Source organism: Armigeres subalbatus, chromosome 3, assembly GCF_024139115.2.
Source record: "Armigeres subalbatus isolate Guangzhou_Male chromosome 3, GZ_Asu_2, whole genome shotgun sequence".
NCBI lineage: Eukaryota > Metazoa > Arthropoda > Insecta > Diptera > Culicidae > Armigeres > Armigeres subalbatus.
The window spans coordinates 219,723,570-219,747,063 of record NC_085141.1 but is presented as its reverse complement, the minus strand read 5'-3'; the positions used below and the strand labels follow the sequence as shown (position 1 = coordinate 219,747,063).

Sequence of the window (23,494 nt, the reverse complement as noted above, 5' to 3'; positions counted from 1 at the left end):
CTAAAAAAAGACTATAAAAAGTTCTGGGTGTATCACCAATTCTATAGATACTGCTAGTGGAAAAACTTAAATTCTAATTTACCATGCAATAGAAAAGAAAAGAAACATCAAAACAAACTACTATGATACTGTGGGAATATTAAAAAAAAGAATAAATTATGCGATTCTTACTATTAAACAATGAATTAATTAAACGTGGTGACTATAAATACTAATGAAAATATAAACACGTGTAATCACTTCGAAAACCATAAAAATGAAATGATGGTAAAAATAAATATGAAACAATTATCTGATGCTTAAAATGGTGTTTATAAAAGATAAAGATTCGATGTTGAGTTAGAAAACTGATAAACAATGGATGATAGTGTACAAAATAAATAAACATGAAGCTTTTAAAAAACCACCACCACACACGCAGAGAACTCATGTGGAACAAATCATTTCCAAACGTACATACTTATAAAACATAATAAAAAAACAGAAAACTATATTTTAATTTGCGGTAAGCTCAAGCAAAAGCCAGAGCATTTATGAATGGATGTGTGCAATGTAACAAGCGCATATTTCACAAAAACAAACTTTTAAAATATGCGCCTAATTTTTTTTGTAGGACAAACCAAATGTAAAGTGAATCCATTTATGATGTAGTGTTTTTTAAGAGGATTCGACTACGTCATTCATGGTTGTTTTTTTTTTTAATAACAAAGTGAAGATGAATGCATTCATTGTCAATTTGTACGTAGGAAGATACTGATATTGATGACTTGAAGAGGAATGGTGTACTTGGAAAATGTCTTTGCGTGTGATTTGTCTAAAATGTGTTAGGTAGGAAGAAGTAGTAAAACGCAATTTACTTTTTCTTCAGTGTAAAGAATGACCGTCTCTTCTGTTCATCTTTCTGTGATGAAGCTGGCAACGTTAACGAACGGCCTTCACCGCTAGCGTCAAGCTCACATTGGGCTTTCAAAGCAGTTACCCATTGGTTCATTTCCGCATCATCGTGACACTGCAGCAGGAATTCGCCACCATTCGATAACCTACGGGAGAAACGGAATAACAAAATAGTAGTTTTAATGATCTTTCAATCATAACGGTTCATGCTGCATACTTTATTCTGAACACATGCTTCTTCTTGGTATAGTCAGTAGCAATTTCAATTTGAGCTCCCTTCAGCTCTAGTGACGGTTCACCGCGGAACGTTTGCTCTGGAACAGCCTTCGATGTTTTCTGGTCCTTGAAGAACGTCAGGCGGCCATTTCGGGCAACGCTGTAAATCTGGTCAGGGACAAAGATGAATCCGATTATACAGATATCAATGAAACATGTTTTTTTTATTAAAACACAATAAAATTATGACTAACACCGTTAACACCATTAAAAACAATAGGCATGAATGAAGTAAGACTCTGTTTCTTGTCGCCCTATTTGCTCATACATCAACAAACATTTATTAATGGTTTCATAAGCATACCTTATCCCACGATCGATTGGAGGCCTTCTTGGTGGTGGATTCCCATTCGTGTTTCCTGGTAAGGACACCTTCTTGTGCGCCTTCATCGGCTCCTCCGGGACTTGGACGATCTGTGTTTGATAAGTTGCGAATTAATTGTCAGGTATAAATGTTTTTACATTTCAAATAGGTAAAACGTCGTTATCTGGCCAATAGACTAACTTTTCTACATATCGAAAAATTCAAAATATTTTATATATTGAGACATAATAGAGTTCATATACTGCAATGAAGTATTCCGGTGTTCCTTTACTTCCCGCTGATGAATAACACAATTCAGTCGCAACATGTTAAACAGATGATTTTACTGAAATAATGTCTAAATGAGAGAAACATGCACAAGAAACATTGTGTTCTACGAAATCTACGAAAAGCCTAGCATGAGCAGAGCACATACAAACAATACCTTAAATGAACACGACCTGTAAGAATCAAACGGGTTACATCTAATGCTATCTTTATACCTCCTTCATCGTCCGATACTTCTGCTTTGGAGGAGCCCCGCTTCCAGCGGAAACTCCGGAATGGGCTCTTGGAGCGAGATCTTCGGCTAACTTTGGATGCTGAAGCACTGGCCGTGCTTGCGGAACGCTCTTTGGGTGTCGCAGAGTGCCTCCTTGTTGTGCTGGTGCTGGGTGTGTCGGTACCGACTGGTTTTTGATGTTTAATGTATTTGCACACATTGATGGAATTTTGTTGATGGTTCAAGAGGGCAGGCAAAAATGAAAACGTGACACAAACGCGGACACGAAAAAAACAAAAATCGAACTTCAATTTAATTCGGTGATATTTCAGCCAAATTGAGCCCAGCACCGCATATTCCTTTATTTTTCCAAGCCGGTTAGGGTTCTACCCAATTGAGTGCTAGCTGTGATGTTAGTTACAGGAAACAAAATAATAGAACGAAAGATACTTACTAGATGGGTACTTGGGCAGTGTACCAGTCCTCAAACTAGTGGGCCTCGGACTTGACTCAACTTTAGCACCTTTTCCTGATTCTGTGCCCATTCTAGACTGTGCATGCACTGTACAAACACATTTTATTAAAACTCGTTAGAAGGATAGACGTGCATAATTAATCGACTTGATGCGAAAGAACTACTTCACTGTGTAACGTGGAATGTAATCATGAATCGTTGGACTTCTACAACTAGCTTACCTTATAATTAACGAAAATTGCATATCAGGGAGAATAATAAATAAATTATAATGTCAGTTGCTGCTCATTGCACTAATGAAGCGAGGAGGTTTTGAGCTGCACAAATGGTGTGCGATGCAAATACTCTTGAGCTTCAAAGAGGCATTCCGGAGACAAGAAACAACGGAACTTCCACATAAGGCTGAAAACTGTTCTTCTTCTTCTTATTGGCATTACATCCCCCACTGGGGCATTGCAACCTCACAGCCATCAACACTTCTACAGTTATTAACTGCGAGGTTACCATTTCTGCATTTGTATATCATGAGGCTAACACGATGATTGATGCTTTTATGCCCAGGGAAGTGGAGACAACTTCCAAACCGAAAATTGCCTTGACCGGCACCGGGAATCGAACCTAGCCACCCTCTGCATGGTCTTGCTTTATAGCCGCGCATCTTACCGCTAAGCTAAGGGCCGATGCCCACGTAGCGGTTTTTCAACGCCACGTGCACGCAGCGTTAAAACAACGCTGGTGTGCATCGGCATGGTGACGCTGCGTTACCCCTTTTTCCCGATGCACACCTGCGTCTTTTTGACGCCACGTGCACTCTGCGTTGAAATGACGCTACGTGGGCATCGAGCCTTAATGGTACGTGGAAAATCACGTAAATTGCTAGAAATGAACTCCTTGACAGTTTCATCTGACGAAGGTAGGTATTATTGAACATCAGATGGCATCTAAACAAACATCCCGTCGCTATTACTCTGATTAGTTCATCACTTCTACGTGAAGATCACGTACACGTCTGGAGTTCATTTTGACAGCAGATGCCATCATTCCTCTAAATAGGGGAGTAGGGGCAATATGAACATACGGGCAATATGAGCCACCCTCATTTTGAGCTTATTGACATGTTTTATCATGAAAAAGTTATATGATCTTTGAGAGGATGCTCCACATATGCATCAACGTGAAAACCGCATTAAAATTCAATTCAAACATGAAAATATACTTGAAATTGTAAATTTTCACTGCATAGGCAAAATTATTATAAGATTTCAAGTTTATAAATAAGGTTTTGACACAAAACTGATTAAAATACAGGTCAAAAATACACCACAATCAAAAGATATATTAAAATTGAATATTGTGTACACATGTTTATATTGATACAAATCTGAATTTATCATAAAACTTTTTTTTCCCAAAACCAGTCTCTATGGGGCAATATGGGCATATCTGCATAGAACAAGATATCTGGCCTTAAAATGCGAATAAGTTCAAATTTCAGTATTCAAATACAAGAATATTATCATATATGAAAGATTCATTACGGAAAAATTACAACAGCGCATTACTGCGATAGAAACAGAAAAAATGACCATTGACCAATTGAAATGTGGCTGTTCTAACGGTGAAGAGTGGCAAATTAGTTCAGTCCGCTGTTGTGCAGTTTTTTCATTTTATTTGATGTGGAATACTCACAACTGTTGTAGGAATATCATATTCTTCTATATTACTATACTTTTTTCGCCTAAATTAAGGTTTTGGAAGGGTGGCCCATACTGCCCCAAATGGTGGCTCATATTGCCCCGTATAGTCGGGAACACACATTGAAATCAATACATTTTCAAAAGTGCATTTCAACAATTTCCAAACGCATTTTTCGTCATCCATCGACGTCATATGAAAGGTAACATTCTCTAGTATAAGTCAACTACATTTGAACGATGCTTTTTTGAGCTTTTCAGCGCTTTTCGGAACGATTTCCTTAGGTGGCCCATATTGCCCCGATCACCCCTACTGAGGTGGTCGCTCTTTAATTTTGGGATTTATAATATTGTAATACATTAAAATTTAATTGCTAAAAACTTACTGTAATAATTGATACAGCTACTTTGATGTTTAAAAAGCAATTTAAGTGTAAATGAAAATTGATGCTTTTGTTTTTGCTGTAGTTAATATTGATTGATAAAATTCTGGGAACACGAGATGGCGACGCATGCAGAACAAAATTAGGACGCAAGTGAAAGAAGATTTTTTCTACGTTACTTAAATTGGATAAACAAAATGTTTTATAAATTTGCTGGAACTTTATTGAAACATGTATATTTAAAAAAATAATAATTACCGGGCTACAAATTACACCATTTTTATTGCGCTGTATCAACTATCCAGTTCGCAAGGTTATTTCAGAACCTATTGGTATTGTGAAGCAATAATGTTATGTACAAATATGCTTAACATAGCTCAGCAGCTTATGTTTTATTTTTGTTTATTCTATGTTGTATATTTTGAAAATGAAAATGAAAATTTGGGTTAATAATATCGAGAATAATAGTCAACGAAAAAACATGTGTCTTTTGCTAAAAAAATATATAAAATCCACTGAAACAGCGTTTAAAGCCTATCCGCATCATACCGTGGATGCCACCTAAAAATCACGTACCTATCACGTGGCACTCTGGTAAAGTGGTTGTTCATGAGTTCATTTTCTGTTTACTTGCGTTTCACGTAGCTGTTACGTGAAAAAGGTGATGGAAAAAATCACACATGTTTTCACGTAATATTGACGTTTGGATTATTTTAAGTGTAAATTAAAATTACTATGAGTAGAATTAACAAACTGTTTGCGCATAAAACTAATAAACATAGGGGTAACGGCTCAAACCTTGGCCCATTATGCTACGGTTGAGCACATTTATCGTTATAAATCTGTATATATTGCATTTGCAACCAGAATTATTCCACCAGCCGGCTTGCTTACATTTGGTTTTGACGCCAAATAGCAAAAAACGACGATGAATGTCCGCAATATCTCATTTAAACCAGCGAAAGTCTCGAGGGAAATGGACAAAGCATCGGCATCCTTGTCCCTATCATGTGGATAATTTTTCAGCCCACTTGGGACGAATGAGTGTTGATTTCGAACATACGAGAGATAAAGATGGGTTGCTGTTTATAGTACCAGTCATTTTGCTTGCGTTGAATAAAGGCAGCATGCAAACAAATAGAGAAAATCAAATTATCTTATTGAGCGTGAATTCTAATTGGTTGCATGTAAAATACTACCACACTATTGCGAGAGTGCGTTTCAGATTCCCCAATAGCACGCTTACCAAGGACATGCTAACGAAAATACTATTATATGAATCATTTATTTCCCAAATATTTACCATATTTGCAAGTGAAGAAGTTTAGAAAAATGAAAACTGTATTAAAAACTGCAATTGCAAAAAGGCTACATGTTCTAGCCCTCATGTTGTGCCTTCAAACAAATTGCATACGTTAATTATCGGCTGCCGCATAATTTTGAGATTTACTGCTAGTTGAAATCATGGCAGTGGTGTTGCTCTCGCTCTCGCGATACTCTCAAAGAAACTTTTTTCCAAAACGTAAACAATGCTTTAGGTGGGGATGATGCATAACGCACTACTGAAGAAAGCCAATTGTAAAACTTATTCTATGCAATTCCTTGCTTCGTACTGTGCATAAACAATTATAACTGTGCCAACTACCTGATATTATTACAGAATTATTCATGAATACAATTATTGGATGCTTGTTTTTAACTCTGCCTGTATTGAAGTTTCATGCTTGGTACGTGCGTTTGACTCCTCTCTATATCGATCAGCTGTTGCGAATCCTCTCAAAACTCTCACGTGTTTCAACTTCCCGAGTTGAAAGAATACCTTTTCGGTATCATTTTACAGATTAAAATACTTTTTGCAAGCAATAATAAATCTAAATTATGATGAAGGTATTTGTCAAGTAATTTGACTTGAAATTATTCTCATGAAATGACGTTGAAAGTTTATCTAATGAAACATATGATCCATTGTATCTTTCCATTATTAAATGAGAAAATGTTTGTAGGATTCGTGCGAAAGATGATAAAACTAAATATTCTTACACTAATTGAATCATTTATTTGCGAAATTATGAAGAAAATGGTGTATCGAACCAAGAAAGGTTGATGCTTGAATCGCTTTTGCTTGAATCGTGTTTGGAAGCCGTAAGGTAGGCAATTATTTTTGGTATGTTCTGCGAATGAAAGCGATTATATCGTGATTCGAGAAAAGCATCATGAGGGCCCATTTACTACGTGGCGTTTTAGGTAGTGGGAAGGTTCTTGTCTGAGCGTTAAGGACTTTATAAATTTTAGAACCCTACCATACATGAAGCATTACTCTTGGTTCGGGTTGAGTTTAACGTTATGTAATTTGCGAATGAAACTGTTTTTACAAAAATTCTTGGCGTCCTAATCGCAAGCATCGGATATTCTATCTGCAGCTTTCAGTTATTTTCTCCAGTACGGGTTATTGGTGAGAATGTTTTGATTTCAGAGTTTCACCTATACTAACGTAGTGCTACAAATCGAAAGCGCATGCCACCATTTGGCTACGGGTGTCCCCAGTATTGTCCAAAAAAGTTTTGGGTAATTATGTCGCTATACTAATGAAAATTGTGAAATAAAAATGATAGCTGACATAGTGTGGTTGTTATCCATTCATCTGATGTGCGAAAGCAGGTATGTTCATTCAGAAAACTCTTTTATGGGGCAAAAGAAAAACTCTAACACAGCCAGCCTGCATAAGTCAACGAAACATGGCTGCTAATAAACCGAGTCAAAGTGATTTTTCACGCAAGATAATTGCTTTTAATAGTTTAAGAAGTGTATAAATCTAGAGTTATGAAGCAGATATATGTTTGATACACTTTTCTTAAGAAGTGATGGTTAATATCTCTCTACAAATCGACGTATTATCGCTGAAATATTGATTAATTTGCGTGATGAGCCAATGTTACATCCAGGGCCAACATTACCGCCGGTTACCCTATTTCATTATTTATTTGACAAATTTGTTGAATCAACAAAATATGAAATCGAAAACAAAATTTGCTTTGATTCGTTATTTCTGTTCTCGACTGTCATCGATTTAAATAATCGATTTTGTAGAAACAATAATTTGCATTGTCAAACATCGAAAAAGAGAAACAATAATCAATCATATGTAAAATTTTCAGTTCATATTTTGACATCGCGCAAAGGGCGGACGCGTTTTTGTTCTCTCTCGTTTCGTTAAACACAATTCACAACCATCAAACACAATGGGAAGTGCCCGGGAAAATACACTTGTGTTCGATTTAAGTTTGCTTCCAATTCGTCCCGACGTTGGGAAAGTCAAGGATTTCTTGGAGGATCAAATACAGATCGATTATGCGGATGTTAAAAGCATTCAGTTGCATAACACCCGCAATTGTGTTCTGATAGGGCTGATAGACAAAGAAGTCGCTTTGCGCTATCAATCAGAGCACAATTGCAAGCGAACTATTGTGTGCAAAGAAAAGCAATATAAGATTTCGGTTTACGTGGATAGTGAGGTGGTGGTCATTAGGGTTCACGATCTACCGACAGAGAGCCACAGTGCCGTACATCAGTATATGCTCAAGCATGGAGAAGGGATTTTTATCCGTAACGAAACATGGAAGCATTGTTTTCTGGGGATTTCAAACGGTGTACTGGTAGTTCGAATAAATTTATTTCAACACATACCATCGTTCATAACCATTGCAGAATGTAACACCGTGGTAACTTACAATAATCAGCCAAAATATGTCGTCGGTGCAATCAGGCAGCGCACCCTAATAAAACATGTGCAGAAGGGAATGGCAAAATTGAAAAGTGGCCACACCACTATCCTCAAATGACGAGTTGTTCAGTCTGCCTGACTACCCACCGATAAACAATAATGAAAAGTTATCATCGCCTCTAGCTACTAATGAAACCGCAGCAGAAGAAGGACCACAAAACGGCCAGACGTCGAAAATAACGCATCCTTTTCATCGTCCGAGTACAATGAAGTAACGCACAAACGCCGGCGATCAAAGCTCTATTTCGCTCTATTACGATGGAAGCGAAAAAACGCGAATCAATTTGAAATAGTCGAGAAAGTGAAAAAAAAATTGGGATATAAAAATGGAAAGGGGCTTAGCACTAATAAGGCTCGGTAAAGCTGGATGCGGCGAGTGAGCCTTAAATAAACAGAATGATCGAGCGGCTTCCTTCTACCAAAGATATGGCGCCACTAACGAGCTGGGAACTGGCTTCATAGTGTTGGAAAATATGCACCAACACGTGACTGGGTGGCAGCCAATCAACGCAAGGATGTGTAAGCAGAGGATAAAATGCCGTTTATTCAACTACTAGCAGGCTACTTATTCATTTGTATGGGTTCCCTCTTTAGGGAGGGGTTTTAAACCACCATAGAAACATATCTTTCGTTCTATACTTTCACATGCCAAATTTGGCTCTATTTGTTTGATTAATTTTGATTGATCGAGTAATTGGTGTTTCATTTGTATGGGAGCCCCGCTTTCCAAAGCGAGGAGGGGTCTCAAGCCATGTTAAGAACCTTCCCTGACCCTAAAAACCTCTGCATACAAATTTTCACGCCGATCGGTTCAGTAGTTTTCGAGTCTATAAGGTTCAGACAGACTGCCCACTCGAAAGGAGATCCGACGACGAGAAAGAAGCGTTATATGCACAGGATGCCCACTGCAGGACGTCAAAATCGTCATCAGCGACATGAACGCCAACGACGACGGCCAACGATACATAAACTTTGCAGCCCCACTTTCTTCCCCCCCAAGAATATCCACAAGGCCACATGGAAATCACCTAACCAAGAAACTGAAAACTAAATCGACCTTTTTATAATCGACGATAAATTCTTCTCCGACATCACGAACGTCCGCTCCTACCGCAGTGCGAATATTGAATCCAACCACTACCTCGTCGCAGTATGCCTGCGCTTAAAACTCTCAACGGTGTACACATCTATTCATCTACTCCAAGGACGCACATGGTACAATCGATCGGGACCAGCTATGGCAGCTAATGCACGAACACGGATTTCTGGATAAACTGATACGGTTGGTCAAAGCGATGATGGATCGGGTGATGTGCGTAGTTCGAGTTTCAGATGCATTATCGAGTCCCTTCGAAACGTGCAGAGCGTTTTGGAAAGGTGATGGTCTTTCGTGCCTGCTATTCAAAATCGCTTTGGAGTAATACGAAGGGCAGGGATTGACATGAGTGGTACGATTTTTACGAAGTCCGTTCAGTTATTTGGTTTCGCCGACGACATAGATATTATGGCACGTATTTTGAGAAGATGAAGGAAGCCTACGTCAGACTGAAGAGCGAAGCTAACCAATCACCAAAACGCCGAAGACGAAGTACATTATAGGAAGAGGTTCAAAAGATGACAACGTGAGCCACCCACAACGAGTTTGTATCGGTAGTGTCAAAATCGAGGTGGTTGAATACTTTGTGTAATTGGGCTCACTGGTGACCTCCGATAATGATACCAGCGGAGAAATTCGGTGACGCATCGTTCGTACTTTGGACTCCGCAAAACGCTCCGATCCAATAGAGTTCGCCGCCGTACCAAACTTATCTACAAAACGATCAATAGACCGGTAGTTTACTACGGACATAAGACCTGGACGATGTTCGTAAAGGACCAATACAGGAGTTTTTGAAAGAAAAGTGCTGCGTACCAGCTATGGTGGGGTGTAGATGGCAAACGGTACGTGGAGAACACGAATGAACCACGGGTTGCATCAGCTGTTGGGAGAACCATTCATTGTTCTTTGCCGGGCACATAGCCAGAATGTCGGACAGTACTTTGGTTAAAATGGTTCTCGACAACATTCCAACAGGAACAAGAAGGCGAGTGCGCAGCGAGCAAGGTGGAGCGATCAGGTGGAAAACGATTTGCGGACACTCCGCAGACTACGTGTTTGACAACGTGCAGCCTTGGACCGAGCTGAATGAAGAAGACTTTTATGCATTGCACGGCCACTCCGGCCTTAGCCTGAGAGAATAATAATAATCATGAAAAACAACTTTATACAGAAATTATATTCTAATTTAACGCCAGTACGAATTCAGTACACTGAATTCTGTTTTTAAATGATTTACATTTTCTCTATTTTGCACTCATCCTGAATGTTTAACGCATATTAATTATCATGTGATTTCTCTTTGATTAATTAAGGATTTTTTGAAACATGCTTAAAAATACGAGCGAAAAAAAATCGTGTAAAAACCGTATCCTGTGTACTTATTTTTTGTTTAGTTTATTTCTAAACTTCCCGAACGGGGAGACATTAATGTGAGCTTATAGCCAATTTTTTTTTCTAACTACCCAATACCCTGATATGCAATCTTCATACAATTCTCACCCCTATGGACGAGTAGCTTCCATTAGCGTGATCGCGGAACAAAGGTCAGAAATTACAAAACATATTTAACTACATTTAGCACAATGCAAAAATAAAGCTGGAAATAGAACATTAAAAGCGGGAAGTATAGGGAAACACCACATCCTAGCGAAAAATGTCATTGCATCGCTGGAGCGAAAGTTATAGTACCAATAGATAAAAACCACCTTCGCATGACAATGATTACAAACAAGCAGGCAGCAAATGAAGGAACACTCCTAAAATGGCCAAATAGGTTGGTTGTTAATAGTAAGGTCGTTAAGTACCTGGCTGGGAGATAGGTCTTTCTTTTTCTACAGGTGAAGTTGCTCGCATAGTGACTGATAACAGTTATATGGTAAGGGTTTCGTCAATATTTAGTCAGTTGCAATTTTGGTTATCGATCGTGATAAGTTGGGCAGCGTGTGTACAAAAGAGGTGGGTTAATGTGAGTATTTAAATATGTAGCGATAATTACTGGTGGGTTAACTTCGAACGAGCATTGTTTCACAGTTCTGACATGTGGACTGTAGGGACGCATTTAGGCTTAGTTACTGGCACATAGTATAGGAAACAGAAGCGTAATAGCAATAACGCAATACGTGATTTTTCAACATGATATCATGTAGTAGGATTGGGCGGTACCCCGTTTGGCATAATGCCATATGGCATAATGCCGTTTGGCATAACGCCGTTTGGCATAATGGTCATTTGGCATAATGGCCGTTCGGCATAATGGCCATTTGGCATAATTTATATGCGGTGTCAAATTGAGGGCCGTTTGGCATAATGGTCATTTGGCATAAGGGCCGTTTGGCATAATAGCCATTTGGCATAATTTGTATGCGGTGTCAAATTGAGGGCCGTTTGGCATAATAGCCATTTGGCATAATTTACATACTGTTCCAAATCAATTGCCCAGGAATCTACTTAGCATCATCGGAGGTGAATTACTCCGATGATGCTAAGTAGACTTTAAAGCTCTAAAAATTATACGACAATTTGCGGTATACAACATTCCGCGGTAATCCATTTCTTGATGAACCACATCGCGATCATAACCATTGCGCAATATTCCATTCTGCGTTTTGTATCATTCCGCAGTTAGAATTATTTTGCAGTGAATCGTTTTGCTGCCAATACCCGAGCAAATTCGAGTATTCAAAGAAGGCAAAATAACATATTTGGCCTTATACCGGGCAAATGCGAGCAGTTATAGAAGGCAAAATAACACATTTTGCCTTATAACAGGCAAACACGTGCATCACGAAACGGTACATCATAAAATTGTTGAGACAGTTAAACCTCCATGAGTCGATAATAAAGGGACCATCGGCTCATGGAAATATCGAGAAGTGGAATATAAAATCCTTGAAAAGAGTCCAGGCAAAAATGGTTGCAGCAACTTGTTTGAGACCAAATCTGATCACAGATGAATTACAGTAACCAATAGGGTTTTTCAAGGGACCATCGCAGTAATCCATAACATATTTTATAATATGGCATAACTTGCTTCCATGACTCGTTATCGAGTCAGAAAATCGTCTCTTGAGGGGTTCACTGTATATCCCGCTGAAGATTATTCACTTCAACACCTTATCATTTTCATTTCCTATAATTTACCCTTCTTTAAAACGCGAACAGTTCTTTGTTTATTTCAATGGAATTTATGAACTGACCATTTCTTGAAAGCCTTGATAGAAAAACTTTCATTCACTTTTTCTGTAATTTACCCTTCTTTATTGCATATGAATTGTTGCAAACGGCAATTAATTTGGAACCGTATATGAACTATGCCAAATGGCCTTTATGTCAAACGGCCCTCATTTTGACACCGCATACAAATTATGCCAAATGGTCGTTATGCCAAACGGCCCTTATGCCAAATGGCCATTATGCCAAATGGCCTTCAATTTGACACCGCATATATATTATGCCAAATGGCCATTATGCCAAACGGCCATTATGCCAAATGGCCATTATGCCAAACGGCGTTATGCCAAACGGCATTATGCCATATGGCATTATGCCAAACGGGGTACCGCCGTAGGATTGTGTTAGTATTTTACGTGTTGGGTATGAAATGCATTGAATTATAATTCCATGACTTAGTTTACCTGATTCCTGCTCTTTCGTGGAATGTGGTGAGCCTGGTGCATCGGCTGCATCACGTGCTGCTGCTTCGGCCTGACGGGCTGCCTCGGCTTCAGCTTCCGCTGCGGCTCTGGCTTCGGCTTCCGCTTGCAAACGTTGTCGTTCTGCTTCTTCTGCGGCTTCCTGGCGACGTTTCATTTCTTTGAGCTCAAACTGAAAATTAAATATTAAATATTAATAACAATTATATTTTATATACACATTATCTTCAACATACCGTAGTTAATCGCTCTAAAGCGCTGAAACGTTCCTCCTGGGCGGCAGCGGATTTCTCAAATGCCTCATGCTTCTTAATCAGGTTCTCAACTTCGTCAATAGTGTGTCCCAGTTCCGTCGACATTAGGTATGGTTCCTGTGCAATCAACCAAGCCTCAGCGACAGCAGCATCTCGGGCAAACTGATACACCTCCAATACTGAAAAATTAAGCATACGCAAGTTAAACGATAATCCTCTAATTTCCAAAACGACCGGAATACATACTTAGCTGAAGGTTCTCCCAACGTTCCTCCCATCGATGCAGTAGAGCGTTTCTGCTGTTGGTCAACTGTAACAGGCGCTCCTTGATGTCTGCCGATGCGTAGTGATTCCTTGCTAACAGTTCTTTTCCAAGAGCCAAACACGCTGAGAAGTTATCTTCACGGGTGTCAATTTCTGCCTTTAGACTTTGATGATTGTTCATCAGAAGTTCCACTCCGGACACATCGCGTGGTTTCTCCGAGGTATTCATCTGTCGCACTACATCTTCCATCCACAGCATCAACGTTCGGACCATATTGAAGAATTTGAACAAATCCCCAGTGTCAGCAAGTTTATTCTTACGGGCGTCGCACATTCCCTGCAGGTTGGCCCAGGCTGCGAGAACCTCATGCTCACGGTTTGTGATCTCACGTGCCTTTTCACCAGCATATGCGGCTTGTAATTTCGAAGACTCTTCCTGAATCTGCTGAACTTGGGAATGGAGTGTCATCAGATCCTGGATGAAATTTTGATGTTTGCGTTGTAGCGCAGAAACCGATCCTGCATCGCGTCCTAGTTCGTCCGACACACCATGTTGCTTTTCGATAATGCGTCCCAAAACATCCTTGCAATCGTGGAAGAATTTGTGCAACTCGCGGGAAGCAGCCAACATCGCCTTTCTGGTTTCAATCAGTTCCAGTAGATCCTGCCACGATTCATTGAGACCGTCCTTCCATTCAGCTATCGTTGCACTGTCTGAGTGTCCAGCATGAATCAGATCGTCCGCGATACCGTTGGCCTTTGCTACTCGTTCGCTTCCGACTGCAGCCGTATCTTGGGCAAATTCGTTGAAACGTTCCCACAGCAATGTAATGTGATCATAGTCCTGGCCAAGCTCATGCGAACCAGCAACCAATTCGCGCTCTGCAATCCATTGTTCAAGATCATCAACCTCACGATTCAGCATGAACAGCTGTAGCGCTTCATCCAGACGAGCGCGACGTTCTCCAGCCAAATCCTTCAATCCGGCATACAATTTATCCAACTGCGACTGCTTAACGGATACTTGATCGCTGTATGCATGGTGTTCAGCTGTCAGCTGTCGTGCAGTTTCTCCCAGTTGTCTGATTGTGTCGGCGTAGTCCTCCACAGACTGCTCCAGAGTATCATGTTTTTTCATCAGATTTTGGGCGGAGATTTCGTCCTTTCCACGGTCTTCCACCATCATGTACAATTCTTGTTCGCTCATCCACGATTCGGCTTCAGCGGCATCGAAGAAGTACTGCTGTACCTTCTCAGATTGATCCAATTGCTTGTGACGGTTGTCGATGGCATCTTTCAACTCCTGCCATTTCTGAGTCAACTGGCTGATTAGGTCGGCATACTGCGAAGCATCCTCGTGTCCTTCGTCAATGAGCTTCTGGCCGTTGTTGCAAATAGTCATGATTCTAGGCTCGTGGTTGTCAATTTCAGTATTCAGCGACTGGTGCTTCTTCTTCAACACGTGGACATTAAACAGTGAGTTGCCAAATTCTTCGGAGTTAGCCAGGGGCATCTTTTCATCAATCCACAGTTTTTCATCCTCGACATCGCGACGGAATTGATAGGCTTCTTTCTTCTTCTCAAGCTGACGCTGACGTTCCAAAAGTGGTGCCTTGATCTTCTCAAATCGAGCATTCACCGCTGTCTTCTTCTCCACGATGGGTTCTACAACATCTTGAGGAGCGGTCTTCGTCAGGACTTCGGTCTGCTTTTCTAATTCTTCGACTTGACGTGCCTTAACAGCCATTTGTGTTTGAATGACCTGTTGTTTCTGCATCAGAATGTTAACCGAAGTCAGATCACTACCCGTATCGGTATTGATGATCTGTTTCTCCAAATCGTCCATCCATGAATCGATATCGTCAACGCTCTGTTGAACGATAACTTCACGCTTAGCGTCGAACAGAAGTGCTCCCTTCTCCTTAGTGCTGGTCTCAAGTTCATCGAAGTTCTTTGCAAGGTCTTGAAGTTTTGGTTCGATGATTTCTTTGAACTCGGGCTTCTCAACCATTAGTTCCTGGGCGGCCTTCTGGGCTTCGTGGAGACGTTCCTTATTGGCAGCAATTTCCGCTTCGAACGCTTGATGACGGGTCCATTTGCTATGAACGGTCTTGGCGCTGCGGTATGTGTCATCCTGAGCGGTAATGTATTTCTCTTGGACCCACTCCGTCAACTCTTCAATGTCTTGTAAGAACTCATGCAACTTAACTTGGTTCTTCAATTTCTCGTGCAGTTCGATAGCTCGGTTGCGATTATCATCACGACGATGAGCAATGCTCTCAGCCCGCTTTCCGATCTTGTCGGAATCAAAGTGCTCCTTCTCTGCCAGCTGATCGGCAACCTGAACGATAGTATTAATTTTTTCATCGTTGGCCTCCATAGTGGTGAGGAATGCCTCATGACGTTTAAGCTGGTTTTCAGCTTGTTCCAGATTAACTGGAGTGTCATCCTTGCTGAGAACATGCTCTTGTTGGCTAAGTAGCACTTCGGCTTGGCGTGCATCACGATTGAACAACTGCTGATCCAAGCTTTGCGATAATAGAACTTGACGGTTCTCCCACATTTGATGTAACTCTTCCCAGCCATCTTTCAAAGCCTTTAGACGTTCACGCAGGAACATATACTGCGGATCTTCGGTCTGGGTAGGCTCGGAAGTCAAGCCTTCGCCATACTCCATCATTTTAGTGTAATCTTCGGTATAATTGTCAATCTCCTCGCGGATGCTCTGGTGTTGATTTAATAGCTTCTCAGCCTCTGGCAGTGATGTGGGAGTATCCTCGGAAGCAACATCGGTTTGGGTTTTGGTCAACCAAGCCTGGAAGTGATCCAGATCGCGCAAGAATCGGTGAAGATCTCCGGCTTCTTCGAGCTTCGAATCACGCTCCTTAAGCATTTGAGTAAGCTGTTCCCAAATGACTTGAATTTGTGAAATTCTTTCACGAATCAAAGCTGCCTCCTCTGGATGATCACCTTCGATGGCATCAGCCTCGCTTTCCAGAGCAGTAAGTTTGGCTTGGATGGCAGCAAGATCACGCTCCATACCGCTGAGACGACGCTGTAGCGTCATCACACCAGTTAGATCCATTTGAAGACTGTCAGTGTCAGTGAGAATACGTTTCTTATCCTCGATCCAGGAAATCGTTTCACGACATTCGATGTAGAATGTTTGCACCCCATGAGCGGACTTCAGATCATCGCGTTTGCTCTCTGCCTGTTCACGCAACTTCGACCAGCTCTGGTTGAGATGGTTTTGCTTCTCGATGATTTCCTCAGAGTTGGGATGCTCAACGTGCAGCAACTGGCGGGCGAGTTGATTGACAACTGCTACGCGAGATGCGTTGGCATTCATTTCCTTATCGAATCCGTCGTAGCGATGCTTCATGATTTCGACATCCTCGATGTCCTTGCCAGGGACCATTGTCTGCAACATACGTTCCTTTTCGCTGATCCATTGTTCTACGCCATCGCTCTCGGAAATAAGTTTGTACAGACTGAGAGCATCGAGAAGACGTTGTTTGCGCAGTTTGGCCAGCTCCATGAGTTCTTTATAGCGGGCATCAATAGCAGCGAGACGTTCTTGAACCTTCTGCTGTTCTGGGTCGTTCAGTGTTAGATTCTTAGCCTGAGCATGCAATTGTTCGATAGTTTCAGCGTAATTTTTCAGCTCGTCTGCGACGTCTTTGTGCTTCTTCAGCAAGCTTTGTACATTCGCTTCGTCACGACCAACATCTTCAGAGGAAACAAGACGCAAAGCATCCAACATCCAGTTATCAATATCATCGGCATCGGCAAATAGTTGGAAGTAGTCGACAGCATTCTCGAGACGTTGACGACGCGATACCGTCAAATCTCGTAGATTGTTCCACATAGACAAAATTTCCTTGAGACGTTCATCAATGCGGTCTGCTCCAAAGTGACCCTGGCGAACCAACTCGTCACCGACGGTACTGACAGACATCAATTGTGGTTCATGGGAATTGATTTCCTTCTCCAATGCCCTATGCTTAGATAGTAGTAAGTTGACCGTTGTCAAATCGTGGCCAATCTCATCAGCAGAGACAATCTGTTCTTTCTCCTTGATCCAGTTCTCTTCATCGGCCATGTCCCAATAGAATTGCCACAATTTGCGACTCTCCTCCAAACGGCATCTTCGGTCTACTGCCAGCTTGCACAGCTCGGCATACGCATCTTCTAGACGCTGTACGCGATCAACAATGATAGCCGGATCACATGGCTTGTACCCTCCTTCTTCGTCTCCCAAGAATTTCTGGGAGTTTTGTACTACTTGTTTCACACGTTCGCCGAGCACGTTGATATCGGCTTCCACTAGCGAATGTTTCTGCAGCAGATCCTCCACGCCCATCAAGTGCTTGCCGAAATCGTCCGTCAGCAAGCGTTGCTTGATTTCTTCCATAGAATCAAGGATGTAGATCATTTCCTGGAAGTTCTGCTGCAACTGAATGGAGAACTCAAGACGCATTCTTCTTGCTCTAAGCAACTCCAGCAGATAATTCCACAGGCGCAACACATTCTCTTTACGGGCTGCAATCCGCTCAATATCGTGATACTTTTCGGCCTCTAGTTCGTTGCAAACAGCCACAACAGCTTGGACACGTTCCTCATAGGCAAAAATGTCGGTTTCGATGGCTTCATGCTTCTTCGCGGCGGCTTCCACCGCAGCCAGATCAAATCCGAAATTGTCGGTGCTAACCAAGCGTTGATTTTCTGAGAGCCACGTTTCTCTCATAGTTGCCTTGCGGTTGAACCGTGCGGCTAGCTGTTCGAGCTTCTCCTGGCGAATCAACTCTTCGCGGAGTGCGAGTTCTCGTTCGTGTTCCGACTTCTCCAGACGCTCCCATGCTTTGTTAATATCGGAAATCATTTTACCTTCCTTCGGAGTATATGGTTTTTGATTGTTTGCTCTCATCTTCGATTGTAACGTGAACAGAAGTACTTCTAGGTTGCCCTTTTCCACGAATTTGGGAGGCTTTTCAACCGTGCGATAGTTGGAAAACTGTGCCAACTGTTGCTGCACGCCGGCTAAAGAGTTGGCAAACTGTCGGTCACCGAGCTGAACAATTGTAACTTCAATCCACTTCAGCAATTCGCTGGTCAGCGATTCGTACTCGTTGATCATCCGATCGTTGTCCATGGCAATACCGACGACCTTGCCGATACGTTTGCCCTGTACGGTTTCTTGTTTCAGCTTGCTGAAATAGTGATAGTAGGTTACCACGTATGTGATAATGGACTTCTCGTCGGGATGTTCAACGAAGACATCTTCCGCGTCCAGCAGCTTGGTAAGTCCGAGCTTCTCCTCAGCCACGTTGAACGCATTGTTCAGGTTCTGTATGGGATTGTTCTTCGTCAGCTTATCGAACTGGATCAGATCCGGACGATGCTTGTGAATGATTGCGTTGAAGGCAAGTCCATCCCGCCAGGAGGTAGTGAAGTTACGGACGTTCACGTTGTGGTATCCAGCGGTCTTCATCTGACACCACAGCAGCAGTGCATCCTTGGCGGACTTTGTCTCCTTGTTGTCGGTTTCCTCGATTGTAATATCTTGGATCTGAAAAAAAGTGCATGAAATATTTTAGGATGTTCCGTTATCACGTATGGAGAAAATCTATTTAAGCAGCATGTTTATCCCTAAGGAGCTGCATTCCACACAAAAGCACTTGTTTTATAGAACATATTTTAGTTAGGATCTTCAACTAATAATGTCGTTCTGTTACAATACGGATATTCAAAAAGATCTTTCAAGTCAATCGGAAAAACCACACCTTATGAAACGATATTTCTAAAAATTCTCCAAAACCAATATTTTTGTAGAAAAATAGCCGATGTGGAAGCAAAAATCATAAAAAAAAACCAAGCTAATCTTTGATCCAATATTCATATTTGAAGTATTTGATTATTTCTCGGGTACTTATTCAAAATGACGTATATGATACAAACGTTGATTTGTCCAATCTGTTAGCACTCTTGCGCAAACCATTACCACATACAGGTAGAAGAGGCTTCTGCTACCTGTTTGTAGTATTGGTTTGCGTGGGAGTGCCAGCAGATTCGACAAATCGACATATGAATCTTTGTTTACAAAATCACATGAAAATGACATGAATCGGGTACACGAAAAAGTACCCGAGATTTAACTATCTCGTTTGAAAGATCTGATAAAAAATAAACGGTCTGCGTATAATTTTGGAACCATTCTAAATACTTCTAAAACACTAATTTAGTTGAGAAAAAATATATATCTATACATGCTCTGCTAACGTGGTCAATGAAACTATAGTTGAATAACGAATGAAAGAATGAAGAACATAATAAACTAACCTGGAATCGCAGGATGATGGTCCATATCAGACCCAAGTTTAAGCTGGCGTTTCCATCTACGATATCGTGCGAACCGATGTTCTCCAGATGGACCCTCTGATCCCGAAGGAACTGCAGCGCTTTGTCTACATTCTCGAGGCAGTGAATTCGCATCTTTCCCTTGGTCGGCCGGGGCAATCGCTCGCCGGATAATACTTCCAACAGTTTGATGAGGTTTTTGCCGTCCCGCATGTCGACGTACAAGTCTCCTATTCGGCTGTTGACTCTCACTAAATGCGAGTTGACCCATTTTGTGAACGTCTTCTTCTGGACACTTTCACGTTCCTCTGCGAAATAAATTAAGTAATAAATTAACTCATTAAGGGCATCAGTCATAGCAATACTAACCCGCTAAAGCTTTGATTCGTGATCGCTCGAAAAGGCGTGAACTGGAGTTGCCTCCGTCGTATTCGTATTCGTCGATATACTCCTGCCCGGGACCCTGACTGGGGTCCCACCGGACCACTGATATATCAGTCGTCATGGCTAGAAGCTTACTGTCCTAGAGAGCGAGCTCCTAGCGCGATGTTGAAGAAAGTCTGCAAATAGTCAGAACACACGAAAGGGTTTTAGTTCTGCATTTTTTCCGTAATGTGTGCATTCTCTGAGAGTAACAACAGCAGCAAGCAACCAGGCACTGCAACTGCCTGCATATAACGGGAATCTGAGTGAGACATGTCTGCGGAACCAGTGCGGCGACGACGACGACGACGATGATGTGCAGAGAATGCTCGGGTACTTTTTCAAAACGGCGTATGTCGCAAATTGTAAACAAACCCGTTTTCAACAGCATATGGTATAAAATTCATCTAAAAATGTGTATATCTTCAAAGCTACATGAAAATGTGTTATTAAAAATGTAAATCAATTTTTTGCAAAACGGTGTAACATCATTGTTGAAAATATGGCACATACACCGCTTAGCAGAAAATGTACTTTAAAAAGTTTTTTCAAACAACTAAATAGTTTAAAACGTGCGTCTGCTTGTACTTTTTCATCACTGATTTCAAAATTAAGCATGTTGCTTGAATATTCTGATTTTCGTTAAGAAAAACATTTTACGTTGTTTTTCTGCAGCAAATGTTGTTACGTCGTGTTGTAAGTGTTGCAATTTTTTTGTCGCATGTGCGTGAAACGTTTCAACTTGACGCAACATTTCGACGTATCAACAATGCTGCGTACGGAGCAGCTTAACATTTCGACGAAAGTAGCATGACCTCGGTCATGCTGACGTATCAAAACGACGTATGTGATTTATCTGCTGCAGAACGTTGTAACATATATTTTTATCAAAATAACTGGAATGTTCACACGCAGTGCTGATTTCAGAGTCAGTGACGATGAACCTTTTCATAATGTATCGTTGAGATGTATTCAATTGCAATAAAAATGATTAGTTTCTAAATAGGAATAAAAATGAAATCTGAAAACTTCCAAGCTCATTTTCTCAGCTTGATCAAAATGTTACATACGCCGATTTGAAAAAGTTCCCGAGAATGCCACAGTCGGGCGGCTAGCGTAATTACATCCGCCGTCATAGTGTCTGGGTCGATTGCTAGCTAGTACCGCATGTTATGAAGGAATAAGAGAGAAGCATAAAAATCGACGACCAACGAGAACGTATGAATAGTGATAGAATGATGACGAAAACGGCGCTAACCTGCCACACGTACATTTAGGAATGCTTCTAAATGCCGTGCAGAATTTAAATGGGTAGAGAAAACAAAAAGCAGAAGTACTGCATTTGCGTAAATGAGCTCAATGTGTATATACCTGATTTGAATCCACCACCAGAATTATTCCTGTGAGTTATTGTATAAACTGGCACAATGGAAGCAATCGTGTAAAGTGAAGAACTGTTCCGCTTCGTGGTGACGGTTGACAAGCATATCTTGTAATAGAATAGCAATTGAAGAAAGATTCATATGCCATGACATTTGTTTCAATAGATGACGTTAGTAGTAATCTAATATCTTGTAAAAAGGTAACATTTGAAACTATTGTTTGAGGTCCATGTCATTTCATAGACATGAAAATACATAAGTTTGTCATATGATAGTAAAACAGTCTCTAGCGATGAAAATTAATAACCACCGTGAATAGTTACGTAAAACCATAGATCTGAAAGCGACTAATTTATTTTGCTAATCCTAACATAACATCCTTCAATTATCTCATAAGTAAGTGCAAAATGTAGAATTAGTAAACGCCCAGATTTCTTTCTGATCTTGAGTTATAATCGAAAAACACTCGGACACTTCTGAGACGTCCAAACTGTCAAAATCGTCAGGAAGATCTTATCAGAATCGTTAAGGATTAGTATTATTTTCGCCTTTCTGGTATACGAAGTATGCGGAAAGGCTATAGAACTACCTCAAAACCGAACTTTTGATAGAAGGCTTTTTAACTTTTAAATCTTCAAAAGCAACGTGTTGGATTGATGAAAGCAAAAGGGATTTGTTTAGATGACGGATCACATTCAGGATGTTATTTTAAGCCCGAAGAATCAACATTGTAGTGGCCACAGTAGTGTTAACTTTTCCTGTCAATTTCCTGTGCAAAATAAAGTAGGATAAACTAACATCATCAATCAACTAATTGGTTCAGTTCAGGAATGCAGATTTCCACAGAATATTGTATATGATTCAACCACACCCAGTAGACAGAGGAAGATGGTTTACTTCTAAGAGTTTTTTTTTCTATCGGCATAACGTCATCGTTTGTGCAATTCCGAGATGACACACACGAGGCGGACAATAACCAGCAGTGGCGACTGCATTGATAGAGCACATATATAAGTATTGCATAACCGACATCATAACCGCTGAAGCGGAGATCACTTGAGGCGATGATAGCAAACATTGAACTTTTTTTTTTCAATGAGCCTGAGGTTCGATTATTTACTCTTACGAACACTTGATATAGGCAAGTATATTTCACACTTTGCTCGGACTGTTTCGATTAACAAGAGCGAAAAAAGTGCTTTGGCTATGCCTCAAATTATTATTATTAGGTATTAGAACAGTGGTTACGACTACGGCTTCTAAGGAGATATATTTTATTAGATTTCAACATTTAGTAAAACTGATCGATTATTGCCGATATTTTCGACGCTATGAAAATGATCGATCGATCGACTGTGGTTACAACGTCGGTATCGCCAACTGCAGTTACACTGGAGACCAAAATAGGGGAACTTCATTTTGAATAATAAATGAAAAGTAAATATTCCTGTCATTTTTTGACCCGTTTTATAAAATTGATTATCCTAGATGAATTTGAATCCAGGCAATCACCTGGCAGCGCCATACGTTGGGATTACCTTTTCCGATTGCTGCAAGATCCATGATTGGTCAGACGTCTCGTGCGCTACTTGACGCGTATAGCCCAGCAGGATTGAAACAAATGAAAACGTCAGCATGATTGAAAACGAAAAAGATCGAATATTAAGGGGCAAGCCAGAGCAAACGCGACGAGTGATGCGACGCGACTTCTGTAATGATGCATCTCAAGACAAATCCGAACTGTCGCTTTCAC

At 40.9% G+C, this 23,494-nt stretch overlaps 1 protein-coding gene across 5 annotated transcripts in view; it reads right to left on the bottom strand.

The window, feature by feature from the left end:
• Positions 1 to 23,494, bottom strand: part of LOC134219979 (spectrin beta chain) — a 99,384-nt gene that overhangs the window by 9,430 nt on the left and 66,460 nt on the right. The window contains exons 2-10 of one of the 5 annotated variants that reach the window (XM_062698898.1): positions 20,306 to 20,496; positions 19,919 to 20,244; positions 13,562 to 19,148; positions 13,298 to 13,494; positions 13,044 to 13,233; positions 11,214 to 11,267; positions 1,475 to 1,584; positions 1,112 to 1,278; positions 858 to 1,040 (exon numbers count right to left, since the gene is read on the bottom strand). In XM_062698898.1, the coding sequence (XP_062554882.1) occupies positions 858 to 1,040; positions 1,112 to 1,278; positions 1,475 to 1,584; positions 11,214 to 11,267; positions 13,044 to 13,233; positions 13,298 to 13,494; positions 13,562 to 19,148; positions 19,919 to 20,244; positions 20,306 to 20,441 (6,950 nt within the window). In that variant the 5' untranslated portion in view covers positions 20,442 to 20,496. Of the gene's footprint in view, positions 1 to 857; positions 1,041 to 1,111; positions 1,279 to 1,474; positions 1,585 to 1,977; positions 2,164 to 2,430; positions 2,539 to 11,213; positions 11,268 to 13,043; positions 13,234 to 13,297; positions 13,495 to 13,561; positions 19,149 to 19,918; positions 20,245 to 20,305; positions 20,497 to 23,494 lie in introns of all 5 variants that reach the window. The other 4 variants (XM_062698896.1, XM_062698895.1, XM_062698897.1 and 1 more) reach the window with 4 other exon arrangements.